General features: G+C 26.6%; 1 protein-coding gene across 1 annotated transcript in view; it reads left to right on the forward strand.

Annotated features, from left to right (window-relative positions):
• The first annotated feature begins 3,069 nt into the window (after positions 1-3,069).
• The window catches only part of TH1 (negative elongation factor complex member TH1), a 47,997-nt gene continuing 29,817 nt past the window's right edge, over positions 3,070-21,249 (forward strand). The window contains exons 1-9 of the mRNA XM_067279576.1: positions 3,070-3,213; positions 3,753-3,868; positions 6,037-6,146; positions 6,755-6,864; positions 11,479-11,586; positions 14,007-14,159; positions 16,332-16,462; positions 16,808-16,928; positions 17,010-17,076. Coding sequence (XP_067135677.1) covers positions 3,136-3,213; positions 3,753-3,868; positions 6,037-6,146; positions 6,755-6,864; positions 11,479-11,586; positions 14,007-14,159; positions 16,332-16,462; positions 16,808-16,928; positions 17,010-17,076 — 994 coding nt within the window. The 5' untranslated portion in view covers positions 3,070-3,135. The remainder of the gene's footprint in view (positions 3,214-3,752; positions 3,869-6,036; positions 6,147-6,754; positions 6,865-11,478; positions 11,587-14,006; positions 14,160-16,331; positions 16,463-16,807; positions 16,929-17,009; positions 17,077-21,249) is intronic.

Below are 21,249 nucleotides of genomic sequence, written 5' to 3' on the forward strand. Positions count from 1 at the left end.
TTACATTATACTTCTATAAATACTGTACAATCACCGTCTTATCTAATTTACAAGAGAATTTACTGCTTACTCTTTGCTCCATCATTGTTAAGACGTCAACAAGCTCTAGGATTCGGAGGGAGGAAAATAGAAGAAAAATTATTCATGGGTAGTCTGTCCCGGATACATCAAATTTCATTCCTCACTTTTTAGCTGACATCGTTGTTAATTTTGCCGAACAAATGGTGAATATGATTAAAAGCATATCTTAGTGCCCAATGGGCGTAAAAAGTGAGAAGTGGGAAAAAATTGATCAAATTCTCGCAAGTTTTCTAACATATCATTCATACTGAATTTTTTAACTTTATAAAAATAAGTAAAAATTTTCTAAATTTAAAGGACATATTTAAAATACGTTTAATTAAAATTTTAAAAAAACTTTTGACGATTGCCTATAAAGAGGTTCCCAGAGGTAAAGACTGTCCTGCTCAATTTGAATTCATAAGGTTCCCAGTATATTAATTTAAAAATTAAAACGATTTAAAAACATTTTAAACAATAAAATTTGATTAAAAACTAAATGTTTTTATGCTTAAAATACAAGAAATGTGTGAAATGAATAATTTCTAAATAATGTTTTTGAGACATTTTAAATTTGAAGTCAAGTATGCGCGTATGTTCCGTATAACTTACCACGAAATTAAATGTTATTTATTAAGGAAAAACTTTATTCGCGAGAGACACAATCGATTGAGAAACTGTTTTTTAAAAAATAAAATATTTTAAGGAATCTGACTAAGTTAATCAGCTAAAGTATATAATTATTAATATAACTTTTTTGTAAATTCATATCTATATTTAAATACTGTACTTACTAATTTCCTGTTTAACGTTTTTCATAATTACTGATACTCTATCTCAATGAACACGTGTACTATGAAACTATAATAAATACACTGAAACGTAAAATAAACAATATCATTAAATACAGGTGTTTAAATATAACTGTGATAGGCAATAGAAGATATACAATTATCTTCGAAATTAGACTTTATCGACTAATAATGGCCCTACACAGAGTCATTTTCACTGCTACCGGTCGAACTTTCGTGCTAAATAGAGCTTTAGCAACTCCTTTAACGAAACTATAGATTTGTAATTAAAGCAAGCCAAACAAATCTTATACAGTTTATATAAAATGCAATCCTTTCTTTAAATTTTTTTTTTTTTTTTTTTGAAAATAATCTTAAATTTCAACTTTAAAGCCAAATTATCATTTCATTATTGAAAATTAAATTATTAAAAATCGCGGTATTAATTCCAAGTTGAACAAGCCTTTTGGCCCTAATTACGGAAATGTTTCTACTTTTGGCAACAGAAATAAGTGCAAATAAGATAAAATTCAATGTCCTTTCTAATCATAAGAAAGGTGTAAATTTAAATTGTTGATATTTTATTAAATATTTCGTTCAATATAATTAGCCCAGCAGTGGCCGAGTAGATAAAACCAGAGTTAACTTAGAAATAGCGGGATATTGGGCGGGTTTCTAAATGCAGTTAGCATGCCACTTTTAGATGCAAATTAAGACTTAATGTTAATTGCTTTTCTAAAAACACTTGCCATCGAGGTTACCGGAAGCGCCGCCATTTTGTATACCTAGGCTCACATTAACCAAAAGAATTAGGTTAAGTGGCAAGTAATATGGCGATAGACTGTTTACAAACACAACTTTAAATCACATAATTTTTTTCTGCGGAAATTTAATTATAGGTTTAAGTGTGCCGTGAGATTAAAAAAAAGGCTGAAAAACATTGTTCTAGTTCAGTGATTCCCAAACTTTTTCGATCCACCGCCCCCTTTGTTCCATAAAGTTATACCCAACGCTCCCTAACCCATTTTCTCTTGTGTGAGAAAGGAATGGAAATATTCTTAGGAAAACTTTTCTATGAATCTCACACTTTGTGCCCTTACCGTACATTGTTCTCAACATCTGGAAACCATTAAATGCAATGTTTCCTCTTATCAGTTTAACAGAGCAAAGGGAACGGCTGTCAGTGACCCCAACTTTTGCCTTTGGTCACCGTTCAGTACCATACCTCCAGCGCACCCTAGATTTACTCACTGCCCACAAAGGGGCGTTATCGCCCACTTTGAGAAACGCTGTTCTAGATAGTCATGCTAAGACGGTAAGGGAACCAGAGAGGTATGTTTACCTTTCTAGGTCCCGAGCTCGAATCCAGCCGACCAAAAATTCTCAGAAATTTTTGGGAATAGTCTGTTTCTGATATGTCGAGCTCCCTCCTTTACCATCTTGCTTATTGTGGACCTGGCCGAAACTATAATGATTAAATGATTCTCTTAGTATCCACAGGGCGAAAAGAGTAAAAAACAAAAGACAAAACGTAGACGAGTGGATGACCGAGCGTTAAAGTGGCAGCCTACCGCTCTGAAGACCCGAGATTAAATCTGGACGAGCAGAAAAACCCCCAGGAATTTTTCGGGATTGGTAATCCGGTTATGACGAGTCGGTTCCTCATCATCCGGCCATCCCACTGTGGGTCTGGCAGAACCATAATGGACTTGCTAAAAAAACAGCACTCGTAGGCCTTCAGAGGACGGAAAGAGTTTTTGTGTGTTTTTACTTTCTCCGCACTTTGGGCACTCAGAGGGTCTCTTTTAGCAAGCCCATTATGGGTTCGGCCAGGCCCACAATGAGGCGACTGGGTGGTGAGAAACGGAGCCTGACATATCTGGATGGACCACTCCCGAAAAATCCTGGAAATTTTTCGATCCGTCTAGATTCTATCCCGGGTCCTCCAGTGCGGTAGGCTGCCACTTTGACCTCTCGGCCATCCAGCAGAGAGTTAAAAATAACAGTGAAATATGAAAAATTTTTACAATTATAAATTAATACTTTAATATTATTATTTTGACTCATAAAATAAATCAATAAAAATCATTACTAACTTTAATAAATTCATAAATTGATTTTATACTTACAAATATATTTAATTCGTTAATTTAAATTTTAGCCGCAATAGCGTTGCGAACGCTTATAAGTTGGCGCATGTACTAAAAAAGTGATTATTCCCGGGCTTGAGTTCTGTCATGGATATTTATTACAGTAACCATTGAGAGAGTTTAGTAGAAGTAAAATGGATGACGATATAGATTACGAAGACGAACGAGGATGGGATGAAGATGGCGACGGTCTCGTTGAACACGAAGCAGAGGTAATTTAATAAATAAATAATTATAAACATTAATTAAATATGAATGTTACCGGTGCTATTAACTTGCATAGATCACCTCTATCCTATTATATTTGTGAATCTTGCATTTTATATCCGCATTAGTACTGTTTATGATCTTTATTTGTCATATTTTAATTTACATTAGATAAATTCTATTAAAATGCCTTGTTTTCACCTCAATTCTGATTTGTACTGACATTCAAATGTTGCATATGATCATTCATATTAGAAAGGATCTGATTACAAGCTTTGTTTCAAATTGAAAGAGTATTTTAATGATTTGAGAGAAATTATTATACATAAATCCTGTAACAGAACATTTTCTTTAAAAATTTCTTAAACATTTGATGGTAAACATTAAACAAAGAGAGATGACAGTCTTTTTAAAAAAATTAATAGTAGTAGAAATGTTTAAAAACTTCAAAAATGTTAGTATTTTTTACTATTTTAGTAATTTAATGTTAAAATATAAGTTGTCGTGAAGTATTATAAGATTAAAAGTTTATTTTTGTATTTAGTCTCCCTCTGTGGAAGATCAAGAGGTTATGAATTCACAAATTCAACAAGAATGTGTTGAAAAGTTTAGTAGCCAAGATTTTATAATGGAACCAGGAATTTTCTTGCAATTAAAAAGGTAAAGTTTTAATTAAATTTTTTTATTTGAAAACATACTTAATTCTTAATATATTCAATGTATTTGTGATTATGTTTTATATTTCATTTTTTTATTTAAACAAATGATTGAAAATTCATTGTCATTAAGGTTTAAATCCAGAATAAATTCTCATAATAATAAATATTAAATTCTAATTAATTGTTTAAATTTAATTAACTTCAAAGTGTAAAAAGAAAATAGTTGTTTAATTTCAGAACTGCATTCTATCAAAAATTTTTCATTTATGAAATTTAATTTGCTTCTTCAGTGATACAGAATCTTTTCTAAAAAATAGATTTGATTGCCTTAAAAAAATTACAATTAAATCTATCTAAAGGGTGATTCAAAAATCACTTTACAACTTTGAAGCAAACAGAGTATTAATTAGATCTACAAAACTGGTTGAGGCATTAATTTATAGCAAAACACCTCAAGTTTTACTTCAAGTAAACATTTTGGTTCAGTGTGAGTACCATTAGTAGTATGGCAGAATCTCACCTGAATTCAGTTCCTTTCCAAATTCAAAACAAACATATCTGTTGTCACTTCAGTAACTGTACAGTGATTTAAGTTTTGAACTTGGTGAGATTTGGAGGCAGGTAGCATAAATAGTAGACCTTCAACGAAATCCCAGAAGAAAAAATCAAGAGGTGCCAAATTTCTTGAGTATCATCATGCTGAAAATGCAGGTGTTCTTCTGTGTCATCATTGTTTAATTATGGAGTTAAAAAAAGTCATACAACATATCTTTGCAAAGAACATAAAACACATTCACTTTTGGACTGTCACAAACATATTTTACAGTTGCGTGTGGATTTTTAAAGTCCCAAATCTTACATTGTGGGTATTCATTTTACCACTGAGATGAAATATTGACTCCTCACTGAAAATAATATTGTCTAGATATGTCTTGTCTTCCTCCATTCAATATAATATTTCTATGCAAAATTTCTGAATAGCCACCTTATCGGCAATAGTAACTTTTACAGCATTGCATATTTGTATGATTTTAAGTACAAACATTAAGTACAAATAAATGCAACATACGGCATTTCAAAACGAACTAAATGATTGGTTTAACAATTAAATCATTACTATATTAAATTAATGGTTGGTTTTGAAATGCCATATTTACAAGACTTGTTACATTGATTTCTTAGGACTATGAATGAAGCTCACTCTTTTGTTTCATGACAGAATTTGAAATACAGATTTATCATGATAAAGTGAACAATCAATCTCAATAAAATTTCAATGTCAAGAATAAATTGTAGGTTTACTTGAAGGGATCCCCATACTACTGTGTGAAAAGTCTGTTGAATCTTTATTATAGATTTTGTTTCCTCAAAATTGGTTGAGGCATTAATTTACAGCAAAACACCAAATTTTACTTCAAGCAGACATTTTAGTCTACTTGAAGTAAATTAAACTCAAACTAAAACACCCAATGAATGCACTCTGCACCAGTGAAAACCATTTTGAAATGCATACCTCAGTGATGGAATTTAATACTTTAGAATTATGTGAGACAAATTTGATATATTTTACTATAAATTAATATCTTAACCAATTTGGAAAGCCTTCTAATTAAAATACCATATGCAGTTGTAAAGTCCTTTTGAATCACTCTGTATATTGAAGTAATTATGATTTTTTGATCTATCACAATACATTTTGGATTTTTTAAGATAATTATTAATGTTTTATTTTTTTCTAATCAATAATATTCAAAGCTGGAATTTCAACAGTACATAAAAGCATACCTTACACACTTTATCCAGCAACTAAATTTGTTTTGATTAAATTTAGTTGTTGGAAAAGTGTGTTTAGTGTCTTTATTTCTTTCTAATTATGTATACTAGATTAATAAAATCTGTTTTGAATGTTTATATGTTTATTCAGATATATGTTCATGATGTTCTGATTGTTTAGATCAGGCATACATTCAGATTCATTTATATGTTATTTCAGAAATCTTAAAACGTTTAATTTGCATTCACAATCAATTGTATAGCTAATATATTGTCAAATTAATTAGTTCAGTTTTGTAAGTTATTTTACTGTCAAAGTGATATTAGAAAGTTATTGTAATTATATCAAAACAACAGCTTTTGTTAAAATGTTTTAATAATATTTTTATTTAATAGATATTTTCAAGCTGGTGGAAATCCTGAACAAGTGGTAGATCTACTATCAGAAAATTATCATGCTATTGCTCAGACAGCTAATTTATTAGCAGAATGGTTAATTATGGCTGGTATGTTTAAAATTCTGTGATGAAATTATAACAGAAGCATGGTTTATATTAAAATTAATTGTATAATTTTGCATATTATTTTATTAATCTAATTTTTTCCATAAAATAGATTTGAAGAAACTCAATTATCTAAGCATTTTCATTTATTTACTTCAATATATTTATTAGGAATAACTTTCATATTTATTGTATTGACTTTTTGTTTAAGACAAACTACTCATTAAAATAAATTTATTAGTTTTGTAATTTGATTAAGGAAATCTTTAATGAATTATTTATAATATATAATTAGTTCTAAGAGATTTAACTATTTTCATCTGATATATATTTAAAATAAATTCCAAGATATTAACTTTAAAAGTTCAAATAATAGATTATTTTAATTACTAATTTTTAATATGTGACAGTTGTTATTTTAACCAATTACTTGAAAATAAAGTATTTTAATTTTAATGCAGTGAAAAATAAGTTTTATATGTGAAATTAATTTTTAAAATACTATACAACTGTAATATCTGTTTTATTAAATATATATATATATTTATTGAAATTAAAAATATGTTTTTAAATTTTTAATAATATATTTATTGTAATATTTCAATATTTAGGCATGAAAATATCTGAAGTACAAGCATTAGTTGAAGATCATTTAAAACAGATGATCATTAAACACTTTGATCCAAAAAAAGCTGACTCTATATTTACAGATGAAGGTGAAGTAAGTATAATAAATTTTATTTTCTACTTTATAAGTGATAAAGTTTTTTAAAATGATGAAGTTACCATAATTCCAGTAGATTTTTTAAGGCTACAATTTAGTTCTATAGATGTACAATTAAAGAATTGTGACAAATGCCAGTTTAAGATTTTTATTTTTTATTATTATGTAAATATTTAAAAATTATAGTACAAAAAAATTCAAATATATTATCTCAGTATAATATATACAATTTTACTATTGAAATTAGACAGAATAAAGCAAATTGCAAATAAAATTTAAATTTTAAGTTATTGATTCTGTAGAATACTTTTCTTTTCATCCTTAACTTGTTATACAATACAAAAATGAAACTAATTTTAGATTAATGTTTTTGAATGATGAGAAATTTGTTTAATTAATTCATTTTCTTCCTTTATTCAGTTTCATATGAATCTGAGAGAATTGAATAAAGAAATCTTGAAACAAAAATATCATTCTGTTTGAGTCAAAATTCAGTTTATTCTAATTAAATTTTTTCAAGATATTTTCCACCTCATTATCAGATTGAACATTAACCATAAACAGATTTAAATGTAATGCATATTAATAAATCTGTATAATGTAAACAAAACAAAATTTTTATAAACTTTTTGTTCCGTCTTAAATTTTCTTTTTTTTAAATTTGCATAAAATCAAAATGTTCCACTAATAATAAATTAATAAAATAACATAATAAAATACTATCCACAGTATAATACTACACAAAAATGAAATTTGCTAAGATTAATTAATACAGATTTAGTATGTTGTTTAATTTGTTTTAATTGATAGAGATTAGCACTCAACTTCTAATTTGAATGTTAACTCATTAATTTAAGTTAATAAATTTTAATTAACTGATCTAAACTGATTTGTTATTTTGAATAATAAATTTTAAATTCACAGTTATTTCATGTTAGCAATAAAACATTTATCTTTTTATTTCTTGGATGACATTCATTGCAATAGTCATAAGTTGTGAAAGTTGAAAAGCATTCATTTTAATTATCATTTAATTGAAATATTGATGTATTTAAAACAATATTTTTGGATCTTTTACATGAATGTTTAATCACGAATTATAAGTTTATTTTTAATATTTTTACAAATTGATATACATTTCATAGTTGATTTTATTCTGCTACTGCTCAGTTTCAATAAATATCGATCAATTTTTTCACATTATAATAATTGTTTATATACACAGTTCTCATAGTAACTTATACAGAATTCATCTTGTAATATTTTATATATGTGTAAGCAGAAGCAAGAATCCTCTTTATTAAATTCTTAATTAAATATTAAGACATTTCAGAAATGAAAACATATAATGATAAGAATATTAATAATTCCATACTTTTAAAAACTATCATTTTATGAGGAAATAGAAAATATATCAACAATTTTAAAATTTTATATTAGATATAAATAAATCTTTCTATACTTTTTTTAATAGTAATTTCTAATAATTTAATAATAACTAAATAAAAATTAACTTATTATTAAAATTTTTTATTCAAAGATTAACTGGTATAATCTTTTATTTAGGTTTAAATTTAAATCTAATTTAAATATGTTTATGCTGTAAGGATAAAATTAAATACATTATCATGAAACTGGCATAAATCTGTGTAAACATGTTGCAGAGGGTTTTTCTTTTTATTCAAAAGACAAGTTGATTTTATTTCGAAATCAACTTGTTTCAGAGGACATTTGAACTTTTGTTCTTTTTAAATTGAAATTTGTTTTTTTCTGAAGATGATCGTTTAAGACAACTAAAAATATTTGAAAATTTAAATTGTACTGCATTTTAAAGGTTTGAGTAGTAGTACTAAGGTTTACGACAAGTGCAGTTTTCAGAGAAGAACAATCTAATTGTAACATAACATTTTCTTACATTCAAGTCTTCAAATATAAGAAAATATAATTGTAAAATATCAACAAGAAACCATTTTTTCTTGTGTTAATCTTATTTCTCATGCAAAATTCTGAGTAAATAGTGTAACAATCTTCAATTGTATTCTGTTTCAGTGTATTGTATGTATTGCAATTTTACATCATAATGTTCTCTTTAATGATCTTTAACTCAAAGATCATTAAGTGGAGAGGAGGGTTGGTTGAGGGAATAAGGCAATGCAGCACACATGATCTGCCAATGAGTGGTGTGCCTCTTGGGAGGGCTTTTTAAGGGAAACTGGCCCCTATTTAGGTGTTAGACAAATGATGATAGCCCAGAAAACATCATATGACTAACCTACCAACCAACTGCCAGCATTCAGTGGTTTTATTCACTTAGCCACTAGTGGACCTCATTAAGTAGAATCTTTTTAAACTATTTGCACAAATAACCCAAGTACCTTTTTCTTTAAGTCGATTTTTTTACTTATAAATTTTATTTTCTACAAAGATTTCTATCATTATTTTGCATCTCCAGTTTTATTTTGCAGAATTTACTTGAGTTTGTTTAATGCTGTTTCTACAACTATTTGTTTTTATTAGCTGTAAGGTTATATCTGTTAGTTAATCCTTTTTGTTTTTTTTTTTAAATTAAATAGGAACACTAATAAATCTTTGAAAAAGAGGCATTTTGGAATCCATAGTAATGGTATGCAAGAAAACTAGTTTAATTTACAGTTCTTAAAAGGAAATTTGTTGTAATTTGTGAATATTCTTAATGATGAGAAACATAGAACATCAATAAAACAAAAAATATTAATTTTATTCAAATAATAACTGCCTTCAAGTAATAATCACAACTTGCCCTTAATGCTTGAAATAATCTCTCTCAAGTAGTAGCTACATCTACTATTTGAGGATTTCTGAAAACTTAGAAAAACAATGTAAAATTAATAAATACCTAATGTAATTTTTATTAATAATAAAGATTATTATTAATAAAATACAATAAGTAGATACCATACCTATTTAGCCATCTTTAATGGAAAATGAAATATGAAAAATGAACAGTATACAGTAAGTGTATTTTTATTTTCTTATTACTGGTATTATGAAAATCATTATTAACATACAAATTACTATTCCAAGTATAATAAAAAGAAAGTAACAAAACCAACCTTATATATTGTATATGTTACAGTCAAAACCCGTTTTTAGTTAGAATGCGTTTTAACTAGTTGAAACTAGTTTTAACTCAAATTCATTTTTGACTAGCAGTAAATTCTAGCATTTTAACTAGACAAAACAGGTTTTGTCTAGTTAATTTACTGCTGTACATGTTTTGATTTTAGATAAAATTAGTTTTAACTTTTAACATTAGTTAAAACTAATTTTAGCTACATAAATATGTTTGGGGGAAATAAAGTTATGTATAGTTGATTCGGGGGAAGATGCCTAACATTATGCTTATAAAGGAAATTATAGCGATAATTTGGGTTTTGAAGGCCTCTAACGAAAATATCATATTCTTGAGCATGTTTTTCAAATAAAACTTTGGAGTATATGAAAAATAATTGTATATTGTGTTTGCAATAACAACTTTTTTATTGTCTGGCATTTTAGGCATCTAACCCTAAGTATCCGGGTGAGATGCCAAATGCCATTAGGGTAAGATAAATATAAATATAATTGCATAAAATTAATATTCGAATATCTTAACCAAATTTAATTTATTGCATATGTAGTACAAAGTACTTCACAGTAAGTATAACAGCACAGTATAAGTATTGTTAAGTTTCCACCCATTCTAACGTGCTCTATAGCTAGCTGAAAGCCAAAAACCTTTTTGAGAAGTCCTTATATAATTTCTATGCATATCCTGCAATAAAATGAGAAAACAAAAATTTATTAAAAATAGGCATATTGGAATTCAATTAACAAAAAATCGGCATGTTACCCCATGAAAAATATGGCATCTTTTCCATTTGTCAGTGTAAGATGCCTACGTTGTACGTGTTATAGCATGTCTGATCAGGATCGACGGTAGCTCGCAATGGAAACTTTAGAACCTTAACTACATCACACATTAATTCCGCAATTTTTAATAAATTCTATTTTAACTTTTAGTTTTAAAATGATTCTAGAAACATTTCACAACAAAAACTTTGTTCTTATCTTGCATTTATTCTTCTCAGATGTAGAAAATGAGGTAACGGTAGCCAACTACAGCTTTCCGCACTCAATATTGGCCCAACCATTCATCATACAAACACATAACAATATGTGACGTCACCGTTCGAAAATATCAAAAAGTAGGCATCTTCCCCCACTTACCATCTTACCCTGAATCACTCTATATGTTACAGTCAAAACCAGTTTTTAGTTAGGATGCGTTTTAACTAGTTTATACTGGATGTCTTTGTTGAAACCCTTTTTGTCTAGTTAAAACTAGAATTTACTGCTAGTCAAAAATGAATTTGAGTTAAAACTAGTTTTAACTAGACAAAACGGGTTTTAACAAAGACATCCAGTATAAACTAGTTTCAACTTGTTAAAACACGTTCTAACTAAAAACGGGTTTTGACTGTAACATATATAAAACATAATGCAGCTCATTTTTATATATTTACTGTAATTATGTATCAATAAATGTATTTACTAGTATCAATTAATAGTTTTTAACTTATTTTATTATAGACACCAGCTTGGTTAACAGAAATGATAGAACATCCAACTTGGCGATCCCTGATATATAGATTGGCAGAAGATTATCCAGAATGCCTCATGCTAAATTTTACAATCAAAGTAAGTTTTAAGCTTATCATATTGATAATTGTAAGATTTAGTTAGTAGTAAGGCAATATTGAAAAGATGATAAATTCCATCTTTGTTTGAAATATCTTATTTAAAATGGTTTTCCAGCAATAAAGTTGAAAATATCCAATGTTACAATTATTTTTGTAAAAATATAACATTTTAATTGTGTTTAATGTAATTTTGCTTAAAATCAAATGTCATTTCATTAATATATTTTTAAAAATTTTATTCAATTTAATATTTTTTTCACAAAATAATATGAAACCAATTTTTTTGTGGGTTTTTTTTTGCATCAACTTAATTAAAGTAGGCAAACACATTATATAAGCAGGTATTAAGCAACTTTAAGAAGCCAAAATCCTTAAAATGTCTTGTTGCTTTGCAAATTATCATCAGAGAAAAATTATTCACAAAGAAAATAGCTAAATGATTTGTGATTTTTGTGAAATATGTATGGTATTTTTGAATTTTGCATTCTTAGAATGAATTTGTCAAATTTTAGTAGAGAATAATTAGACGAATGTAACATTTATCATAGTAAGATAAATTGTAAGATAGAATTTACCTTAAGAAATTAAAATTGTTTGAATTTTCAAAACATTAATCATTGGATTTTGTTTATCATTTAAATTTAATATGATATAAAGTATTTTTTTTATAATGTTTTTCTATATAGTTCAGCAAAGGAAAGCATAAAAAAAGATTGATTTATTTCATATTTCTAAAAGGATGAAATCAAATCATAGGTATTTTGATATTTCAAAAAACAAAATATCTTAGTCGTAATTATTAATAAAATTTTGTCGAAATAAATTAATTTGTTAAATTCACTTTGATAAATACTAAAGTAAATGTACCAAGTTAGAATTAAATTACATATATTCCAAAACTTTCAGCCATCTATGTTTATGATTAATTTCTCAATTCAGTTATAATTTAGTGATTAGAACAAGTTAATATGTTATAGTAGACACTAGTATTATCTAGTAAAACATCTAAAAGACAAATTTTATAATTTAGAAAGTGTCAGAAAAAATTTGGGAGGGATTGGAAACAGTTTAAAATGGATTAAAACTGTTTTTCCAATATCATATGCTGACGTTTATTATCTTAACTTTTCAGTAATTACCTTATTACGTAAAATTGCTTCATAACAAGAATTCCAGTAGCAAAATATTTAAATACAATTAAATATTTTTAACTGTATTAAAAACAATTTCACGTATTTTAAAATATTCATAATATATTTTGTTATTTTTTTACAATGTTTGATTGATTGTCAGTTAGCTATTTTTTATAAATAGAAATTATGATAAAGTAATACCCCAAACTTACGCGATAGGTGGGATCGAGCGATAACCGCGTAAGTTGGGGTATAATTTTGCATATAAATACATACAAATTATTTGTAATTGGGGCCGGAGACTAAAGAAAACAATAATTTAGAAAAAAATGTTTAATAAAATCTTAGATAATACATATGTATAACAAATTATATTATTAAAATCGTAAACCAAAGTTATTTTAATGTAGAAGACTTCATAAAATCGAACAAATTCATCTGACGGCTGAAAGATTTTTTTTTCTCCTGCAAAATTTCCTCTTAGCATGCTGCTAATTTTTTTATTTCTCGTTTTGTAGAAGAAATGTGCTCTTTGTTGGAGTCTATTTTCTAAAATTTGTAACCCCTTTTCAATTGAACTCAGGCCTTCTGTCAAGTTTTCACAGCTTCGAGAATTTTTTCTTTACCTTTTATAATTGTTCTGACTATCGATTCCAGTAGATCAAACTTCTTTGCCAGTTTATAAATTTTCATTTTTGTATCGAAGTCTTTCATAATGTTAACTTTACGTTCACCAAAGATAAAGTTTTTCTTTTCTTGTTTGATGCAGAAAAATTAGTTCTACTTTGTTTGGATGACATAGTAGAGTCTCTCAAGTCTCCATAGATATAACACACAGAAATAAATAACACAAAATAAATTGTAGCTATGCGTTGATTCCGCACAACATGTCTGAACATGTAAGCTGAACAATAGTGTAGGGGAGTGAGTAATCAAGAGTTGCGTGGTGCTCAAACAAAAGATGAATTGACGAGATTTGAAAATCACGTAACTCTGGGTTCGCATAAGTCGAGGTATTACTGTATTTTAGCATATTCTTAGTTATAAGATTAAAAAAATGATCAATTTTTTGTGTTTTATTTTATCTAAATGATCAATTTAATAACTATTAACTGAATCATATTACCTTTTTATAACTATTATTGTTATTATTAGTTGTTAAAAATTTTAAATATGGAAAGTGGCTAAAGTTTTATTATTGATTATATTATACACAAAATACACATGTAATTTAGACTTTCTTACTTAAGAAATATTTAATGTTAACATTTTTGTATTTTTCTAGTTAATATCAGATGCTGGATTTCAAGGTGAAATAACAAGTATTTCTACAGCGTCACAGCAGCTAGAAGTGTTTTCTCGTATATTAAAAACATCTATATCAAATTTTCTGGAAGGTGGAGAAGAGGAAATGGATAAAAATCTTTCAGAGTTTACAGTATGAAATTTAGTAAAATATTGGAATTTATTTCATAACAAATAAAATTTTGAAAGATAATTATAAGGAATAATAGGAAGTTAATAAGTAGACAGATTAAGATTTGAAAAGTTGAGTTAATTTAATGAACAAGAACAAAGTAATAGTATTACATAAGTAATTTTGTATTTATATCAGAAATCATCTGTTGATTAGCAATAATATGATGCAAAGTTAGAGAGAGAGAGAGAGAGAAGAGAATTTTGCTTTACAGCATTAAGAGATATTAAAAGAGAATATACAGGGTAATTGAACACTTAGTTTGTTGAATACTTATTTCAGTATTGTCACAGTCACACTTGAGTAATAACATTTAATGTATGAGAGTGGTTTTTTTTTTCAACCTCTGATGGTCCATAAAACAAAGACAAGTCTAAATAACAAAATGAATATATTACCAAAAGTTAGGTACAAACATGGTTACTGTTTGACATAATCACTGTGAAGATTGAAGCATTTGTCATATCTGTGGATGAGCTTTGCAATCTCCTCTTCATAGAATGTTGTTGCCAGTGGCTCGAGATGGGCCTTAATGTTGTTTTGAAGACTATCATTAGTCTCGAAGCTCTGCCCTCCTAGTCACTTTTTCAGTTCAGGGAAGAGGTGGAAGTCTTTACACAACAAAGGTATGTGATTTCCACCTTTCAGACTTCACCCAGCTTGGAACTTTTTATTTAAACACTCAACATATAGCACCATGTGACTTTCCACCTCCATGTTGAAAAGTAATCATGTTTGTACCTAAATTTTGGTAATAAATTCATTTTGTTATTTACACTTGTGTTTGTTTTATGGACCATCAGAAGTTGAAAAAAAACTGCTTTTGTATAACATATCCTGGATGACTGCTTCATCATAAAATAAAAAATCATTGTTTGCTCCATGCTCATTTTTTCATTTTATATGGAGATATTTCACATAATAAGTGTTTAGTCTTGATTGAATCACCCTGTATTTTATGAAGCTCAGTTGCTATATAAAAATTGATAATTTTCAATTGGAAGTAATCATTATTTGTTTGAGAATATTGAGGATTTATATTTATTAGTTTGTTGTTTTTCTGGTTTTATTATACTAGCAATCTTTTTCGGTGTTTCTTTATAGAAGAAGTAGAAGAAAAAAGTTGAAAAATCAAACTGAAACAAGTTTAGCATAAGATCAATACAATTTGGAATGGTTAATCTACATTAAATTAATCATTTAACCATTTAAATATTTTTTGACAATGTTGTTGCATTTATTCATATGTATTTTTATTGTTTTTTAATGTTAAAAATTATCATCAAATATTGTTTAATTTATAACATTCAAAATATTAACTCTGCAAATTATTATATGGGTGCATCCTCATGATTTTATTATTTTTTTTTATTAGTTTTATTGTATTTATACTGTTTGTGCAGTATTATAGGTATGATAAACACTGATTGCTTTGGATGTACAGAGCATTTTAAAGATAGAAATGCAGAACATTAATTAAGATAGAAATACAACAAAAAAGTTTTTAGAAAAGAAATGTTTAAAGAACATGAGACATAACATTTTAATAGACGACATGATTAAGAATACTTTGAAAAATTTGAATATTAGTCATTTTATTTATTATATTTTTCAAATGTTTTAAACTGCTTTTGCAAACTAATTTACTGTTTAAGAAACTTTTGACAATATACTATTATTAAATAGTTTGGAAAATAAAAATTATTTAAATGTTTAGTTAAATTAAAATAATACATTAACTTATTTTATATATACCTGTATTAAGTATATGTAAGATTTCCATATAAAATAGATATTTATGATATTTAGTTGTGTATAATATTATTGAAAATTAAGTGTTTTTGTGTTATAGATAAAATTATGTCGTAAATTAATAATTTTTAATATATTTTAGCAATGAATTTTAACTGGCATAAAAATTTCTCATAATTGAAAATTTTTTATTTTTACTTAAGATAAAAATTATACCAATGGATTTTAAACTAGAAAATTTAAAATTATATTTTTAATTTTGAAATTAAAAAAAATAATAATAACTGAATTTTTTCTGTAACTAATTGAAAATATAGGATTATAAATTAAAAAACATAAACTATTTATGGACTTTTTATAGTATCACATGTTTTATTACAGAAAATGGTCTGTCATGGTGAACATACATATCTGTACAGTCAAACCTTATTGCATCTTTTAGCACAAGAACCTCGTGGGGGTTTTAATATCAAACGTCTTTCACAGGAAATCAGTAAATATGCTCAACAAGTGTAAGTTATTTAGTGATTTCAGTAAAGATCTTTATAGAATTTTCACTGTAATTTTAATAAAAAATCTCAGAATATCAAAACAGTAATTATAAACATTCTTACAAATTAACTTGCAAGAAATATTATAATTTTACAATTTTTATACAATCTTACGTGTGTTTATGTTTAAATGCTAAAATAGCAAATGTGTAGAAATTATTATGGAAGGAACAGTAAGTTTTTTCAAAACACAATAATGTTTGCACAGTTATTTGTTTTGATATCAAAAGTAGCAGTATTATAAAAATATATATACATGTTGAAAAATTTAGGATATTTTTAATAAAAACATTATATTTAATACAGAGGGCATGATGCAACTCCAATTACAATGGCTCTCAATGGAGCAGCTGCTTTTCCTAGAGCTTGTCAAGCACTTTCAGCAATGTTAGCAAAAAATGCATTAAATCCAGCAGATATAACTGTGGTTAGTATTAAAATGCACTACCTTATTTAAAATTAACTATAAATTATTTTTAGAACATTAAATTAACATTTTTGTTATTAGTTATCCAAGATGTATCAGTCTCCAGAACCTCCACCTGTTGAATTATTAAGAGTGCCACAATTTCTAGGTAGGTTTATAATTGAAATAGTTCATTTAATTATGTTAAAATATATTCAGATTTATACTTTTGAAATACAGTTACAAATATTTTTAATATTAACAGCATAAACATGGCAATATTGAAAACATTTAAAATAATTTGCACTTTTCTTTACCAAAACTTTATCATTGTATACTCATATATATTGACAATATGGCTTTGAAGTAATACCAACAAATCTGATTATACTAATGAAAAAAACCTGGCATATTTTTAAATTATTAAAATTTTATTTGAAGTTATGCTTTATAATTACAAATATTATTTTGTATATAATTCATAAAAGATATTATTTTTAGAAGAATAATTTAATATTGAACTGTTGAGAAATGAGAAAGCTATATGGTAATAACAGTTTATTAAATTTTGTTTTAAATTTAAAGTTGATATATTATTAAATTTATAGGGGGGCTCTTCTAGCCATCATCAGTGTTGGCGACTTTTTCAGTGACCTGCTTCAGAAAACGTATTTTTGTGAAACGTTCATTATACAATAATTTTAAAGGTTTTTTTAAGTTATAATATTAACTATGGTATCATTAAAACTAATATTATTGCTCTTAATAATGGCTGGAGTCGAAACTAATCCTGGCCCGATTCAGCACTCGCCAGTTCACACAAGTCAAACTGATATGCAAAAAAGGGGGCGTGGAAGACCGAGGAAGGAACACGCACAGAGTTCTGAAGAAACAAGCCAGCTAGTGGATCTTATTAGCGAAGAATATACTCCAGAGGAAGAAATTGGAAATAACAAAAACATTACGGGTAAATCTAGAATTGAGGATTATTTTACAACATCGGAGCACCTTGACCAGATAAGTGACAGTGATTCGAGATACTCGTTAAAATCCATCTATAATTTAATTCAGGAGAAGTTTGAATTGTTGAATCAAGAAATTCATTCAATTAGGCATGATATTAGCTGTATACAAAGAGATAATATGAAAATTAAAGAAGAAATGGATACGATTGTACAAAAAATTCAGCAATGTGAAGATAAAACAAAGTTTTGCGCAAACCTAAAAGGTATGTTTGAGTTTGAGTTGGATAAACTTAGCAATGAAAATACTAATAGAAATCTGGTTATTACTAATTTCCCATTTAATACTGATGATAAGCTGCGAGAAATTAAAAAATTTATTAAGGTAGATCTTGACCTAAAGGACATAGAAATAGAAGGCTTAATTCAATTAGGAAAGAGTGGTTCAGATTATCAAATGATAAAATTAATAACAGAATCGGTTAAAGATAGAAACTCAATACTTAAAAAGTTCTGGACTATGAGACCAAATATAAGACAAGAGATAAGAAAAACTATCTTTAGAACAGATCTATGTTATAGATCAAGAGCTAGGAAAAAACTATTACTTAATAAAATTAAATTAGAATTCTCAACTAATACCAAAGTGAGAATCAGGGATGACTATTTTATTAAAGATGATCTTGTATACACGTTGGATATGAACACGAATGAATTTATAGTTATTAATTCTTTTTTAGGTCAAGATACCAAAGATTCACAAAGAAAGTAGTAACAACAACAACAACTATGCAGCCTGATATTCAGGAAAACAATTTAATTAAGAATAAAAACTGTAAAAAATCGAGAATGAACGATCCTCGGATAAATATAATTATATTCAAAATAATAATATTGGGATTGATATGGTGACAAACTGTCTTCAGATTAGTTTTTGGAACTGTCAGGGCCTTAAAGGAAAAATTCATAAGCTATCAACAAAAAAACTAATAAATTCTAATACAATTATTGGTCTGATGGAAACGTGGATAGAAAATTTAAATTTAATTGATAAAAACCATGTAGAACAAGAGAATATCTTGATTTCCAGTGACGCTCATCGATTAAGTAAATTTGGTCGACCTTCGGGAGGCATACTTCTCATTATGAAGAGAAACGTTGGTGAAATCATATATCAAAATATAACAATGTACTATATAATAGCTATAATTAGATTAAATAATCAACTCAAATCCGTGTGGAACGAATCTTACTTAGGAGTTATTGTGATATATCTCCCTCCATCGGTTAATAAGAAATCGATATTCATGAAAATACAACACTGTATTGATAGATGGGCCTTTTTGATACAAGTCTGGTTGCTCGGAGAAGACTTCAATTCTCGAATTGGAGAGATGATGGATACAAAACTATATATAAGTTATGAAAATATATACAACAGCAGACAGTCTAAAGATAAAATCTTAAATAGTGAAGGTAAAGCTCTAGTAGAATTTGTTTACGAAAACCAGCTTATTATACTTAATGGCAGAATGAGAGGTGATGTTCCAGCAGAATACACATACATATCACAAAATAGGAAGTCAATCGTAGATTTCATGATATGTTCCGAGAAGTTAATCGAACATTGTCAGACCTTAACAGTTCTTGTGAAGACACATCGGATCATTTTCCAGTAAAACTCACATTATTAACTAAAAAGGATATAAGAAGCAACATTATTAAAAAAGGTTATATATCAGAATTCAGCAAAAAATGTGAATCCAGAATTGATAAGCAAAAATGGTTAAAAAGAGCTTATTTTATAACAGCTGAAGTACTTAGGCTGGAGGAAAAAATAAACTGATTGTCAATTACCAAAGACTAGTTTCTAAAATGGTAGAATGTTGTGTCATGCGACGTAATCATGCGTTCAAATTGAAAACTAAAAATCAATGGTTTGACAACTCTTGTTATCACCACAAACTTAAAAAGCAAAAAGATCTTAAAATTTTTAGGAAATATAATACTCCTGAAGCATTATCAAACTATGTGAAAAGCAAAAAAATATACACAAACTTAATTAAGGCAAAAAAGAAACTTTACTTGATCAATATTAACAAAAAATTAATAGAATCAAGAGACACGAGAACTTTTTGGAAACAATAGTAATGACATTTATGGGCTATACAATATTGTCAATAGGTTATTGAGACAATATATTGATTGTTAATTAAGCATTAAGGCTAACTAATAAATTGAAAAAGGCATATAATGTTAAAGAAGAACTATAATTGTAGATTATAATATCCTAAAAAATGTATAATTAACCCCCTTGTAACAGGCTAATGCCTACTACGTTAATAAACTTAATTCAATTCAATTCTATTAAATTTATAATGGATTACATTTCTAAACTAATAAAAATTTTGTTATATTTTCAATGAAAATTAAAAAGAGAATAAAATAGTTAATACTAAAAGCTTTTTATTAATTTATAATATTTAATTAAATTTTAAAGTGCATGAAAAAATAAAATAATAAATTGCTTTCAGGAAAACATTATAAAAAATTCAGTTAAACAGATTTTTCAATTTAAAGATAATTTAAACTTTTTAGAGATATTACAATATTTTTTAATATAATATTAACTAATAATAAACTAACTTTTAAATCTAAAACTGAATGATGAATTTAGAATATTAAAATTTAATATTTAATCTGTTAATTTAAAATATAAAATTAAAATTACAGAATAATACTTTATTTTTAATTATATATTTTAAATTAACAGATTAAATATTAATTTTATTTTCGTTTCTAATAAATGTATTTAAAATGAAATTGTTGTTACTAAACTACAACAATAATTTCTTTAAAAATCTAATTGTAACACAAGAAGAAACAGCAGACAATTACAATTTTTTGTATAACATGATTTATTTATTAAATGCGCCTCTCAATTAAAAGCGCTATACTGAAAAAAAACAAATAGCATACAAGTGTAAATTTACAAAGAGGAAAGAAAATAATATATAAAATTTGTTTACATATTATGCATACAAGGTGATAAAATTGGAAAATAAGTAAAGTTTTTTTTCTTCAAATATTTTTAAGATAACAACAAAAATATTTATGATGAAATTTATGAATTGGTGAGAAGACCAGCTAAAGTTCAATCAACTAATTTTTAGTTCTAAAATAAATTGTCATATTCATTTTTAGTACAATCATACATTGTATTCAATTGTTTTTATACAGTTAAGGTTACAGGAGCAAAAAGTGCATATATATAAATATGAATTTAAATTATAAGCATTTATATTAATAAATTATGTCTACACATATAGACAAGATGTATTATAATTTATATTTATTTCATCTTAAGTTGTTTTATTTGA

The sequence above is a fragment of the Centruroides vittatus genome, unplaced genomic scaffold (assembly GCF_030686945.1).
Source record: "Centruroides vittatus isolate TY-2023 unplaced genomic scaffold, ASM3068694v2 contig_875, whole genome shotgun sequence".
Classification (NCBI taxonomy): domain Eukaryota; kingdom Metazoa; phylum Arthropoda; class Arachnida; order Scorpiones; family Buthidae; genus Centruroides; species Centruroides vittatus.